A 2,389-nucleotide genomic window follows, 5' to 3' on the forward strand; every position below is an offset into this window, starting at 1 on the left:
GTGAGTAAATGATGACACAATTGTCATTTTTGGGTGAGTGAACTATACCTTTAATAATTTATTTTATTATTACTAATATGGACATATGAAATTATTTATTTAATTAAATGATACTCTAAATAATAAACTAAAACTGCCAGTAGATTCATTATTTAATGAAATTATACTTTAAATGATAAACTAAAACTGCCAGTAGGTGGTGGTAAATGTCTTAATGATTAAGTCATCGAAGTCATTTATTCATTCGATTCGTTCAAATGGCTGATTCATTCAGGAGTGAAGTAAATGGTTCTTTATGAACGGTCCATTGAATCATTAGGCTTGTTAGACTTGAAGCGGATCAGAACGATGTGTGACATCAAAGTACCGCAAGAGCTATAGAGAGCAGACAGCTCCTTATGCTTTTGAATCGCTCTTGCGGTACTTTGATGTCATACACCGATCGGTCTGTGCAGCACCACTTCAAATCCAAAGTGCCTATGGCCAATGGTTCATCGCGCCAAATGGTTCACCCAATTCGTTCAAAACGTGTATTAAGAAATAAAATGATTTCTGAAGTAATAACCATAGCTAACTGCTGTTGTGTCAACACGAGACTAAGCAATGTCATTCAAGATACTCCTCTCACACTCAGGGGTGTAAATCTCGTCTAACAGTTGGGGGGCGGGGGACAATAAACATAACATTTCTCAAAAGCAATTTTTGAAGGGGACACAAATAATACAGCTAAAATTGTACTTGTAAGGATATGTATACACAGAGGAAAGCCTTACTATTAGTGTAGCAGGTAGACCGTGCCAAATTAGACAACTTCAAGCTGTTGTGGTCGCACCTGAACAGCAGTCGTGTCCGTTGTAGACATTACTATCCATCAAGCAGGTAACGTTATTATTGCTAACATAGCGGACTCATCGAAAAATACATTGGTATTAAACATCTGTATTAAAGAGAAAATAATCACTTCATCCGATGTTTAAGTGAATAAAATACCCTCGACAGCCTTACTTACTGGAGTTCCACAACTATTGAACTTGTTCTCTCTCACCAGACTTGTGTGTGTGTGTGTGTGTGTGTGTGTGTGTGTGTGTAGGTGATGTAAAAGAGGAAAGCAGGCATTTGGTTGTTTTACTACTTACACAATTATTTAAAGTATAAAACATTGTTATTTACAATACACAGTGTGGTTTTTAATCATATTTTTAGGGGGACAACCCTCAGATGGGGGAGTCCTGTCCCCCCGACCCCCCCAGGATTTCCACCTATGCTCAAACTTCAAAACTCTGCATCCTTGAACATTGCACTTTCCGCTATTTAATGAGGTAAACATTTACTTCTTGGTTAAAGAAAAACAAAACATTGTTTTTTTTCCCTAGGAGAACAGGATTTTCCAGGACATTTTACATTTTCTATTATTTTTACATGGATTATTCAGTTTTTCCAGGTTTTTCACACACAAAAATAACCAACAACAATGATAATGTAATGTCAAACATCCTGTAGTGCTTCTGGGTTGTGCTAAACTTACGTGGGTTTCTCATTGGTGATGAGCACTTTGACCTTATTGAGGGCCTTTTTGGCACCGGTAGGTTGAGCCGCAGCAGGTTTGCTATGGGCAGGGCTGGAATGAGGACTGGCGATATAAACCTTCTTACCTCCACTTCCCGGCGGTTTAGAGTGTGAGAAATCTGTGATGAACACTATACCCTCGCTGGTTAGCACTATGACATAGAAAAGAACAAATAGCAAAAATTAGAGAAACAGTTTAGTAAATTGGTATTTACTTCATTAAACTACATTACACCATATATTATGCACCATACTAATAACTTTTATTAGTGATGCACAATACCATTTTGTACTAAACAAAGATACTGCAACCATTACATCAGCAATGCTGAAAGGTTCAGTACAGTACAGTTAGACTAAGTGGAACATCACATAATGTTTAACATAATAATTTTTGTTAGATTTATTGAATTAAGCAAAGTGTCCCAGCTGTGTGAATCACTTTAAACAAATCAAAGAGAAAGACCAAATTCAAAAGATTTGTTCGCAATTTAAATATCACTTCCAGCAACCGTATATGTGCATCCCTAAGTACTATTATGAATATAATATGATAGAATACATACATGCCAGATTGGAGGGCTCAAAGGGGTCAAAGGAGAAAGACAGGATGTTCTCAGCATAGCTCTTCTTCCACAGCTTGGTGCCAGTGTCTCCATTCCACAGAACAATATAGTTGGGAGGGTGGACAGCCAGAAGAAGATCACGAGAAGCATCCTGAGTCCACAGCCAGTCCATATCTGATGCAAGGTATCAACATACACAAGTATCAATATCAATGAAAGAAATACATCAATATAAATGAAAAATACACAGTTATGTC

The 2,389-nt window shown here is 37.2% G+C and overlaps 1 protein-coding gene across 1 annotated transcript; it reads right to left on the bottom strand.

Annotated features, from left to right (window-relative positions):
* Positions 1-1,518: 1,518 nt before the first annotated feature.
* Positions 1,519-2,306, bottom strand: LOC107750394 (WD repeat-containing protein 11-like; the record flags this gene model as incomplete). Its single annotated transcript, XM_016565754.1, has 2 exons — positions 1,519-1,718; positions 2,133-2,306. Coding segments are annotated over 2 exons (371 nt in total), but the record flags the coding sequence as incomplete, so codon positions are not given.
* Between the last annotated feature and the right edge of the window lie 83 nt (positions 2,307-2,389).

The sequence above is a fragment of the Sinocyclocheilus rhinocerous genome, unplaced genomic scaffold (genome assembly GCF_001515625.1).
Source record: "Sinocyclocheilus rhinocerous isolate Xijiao unplaced genomic scaffold, SAMN03320098_v1.1 scaffold3257, whole genome shotgun sequence".
Classification (NCBI taxonomy): domain Eukaryota; kingdom Metazoa; phylum Chordata; class Actinopteri; order Cypriniformes; family Cyprinidae; genus Sinocyclocheilus; species Sinocyclocheilus rhinocerous.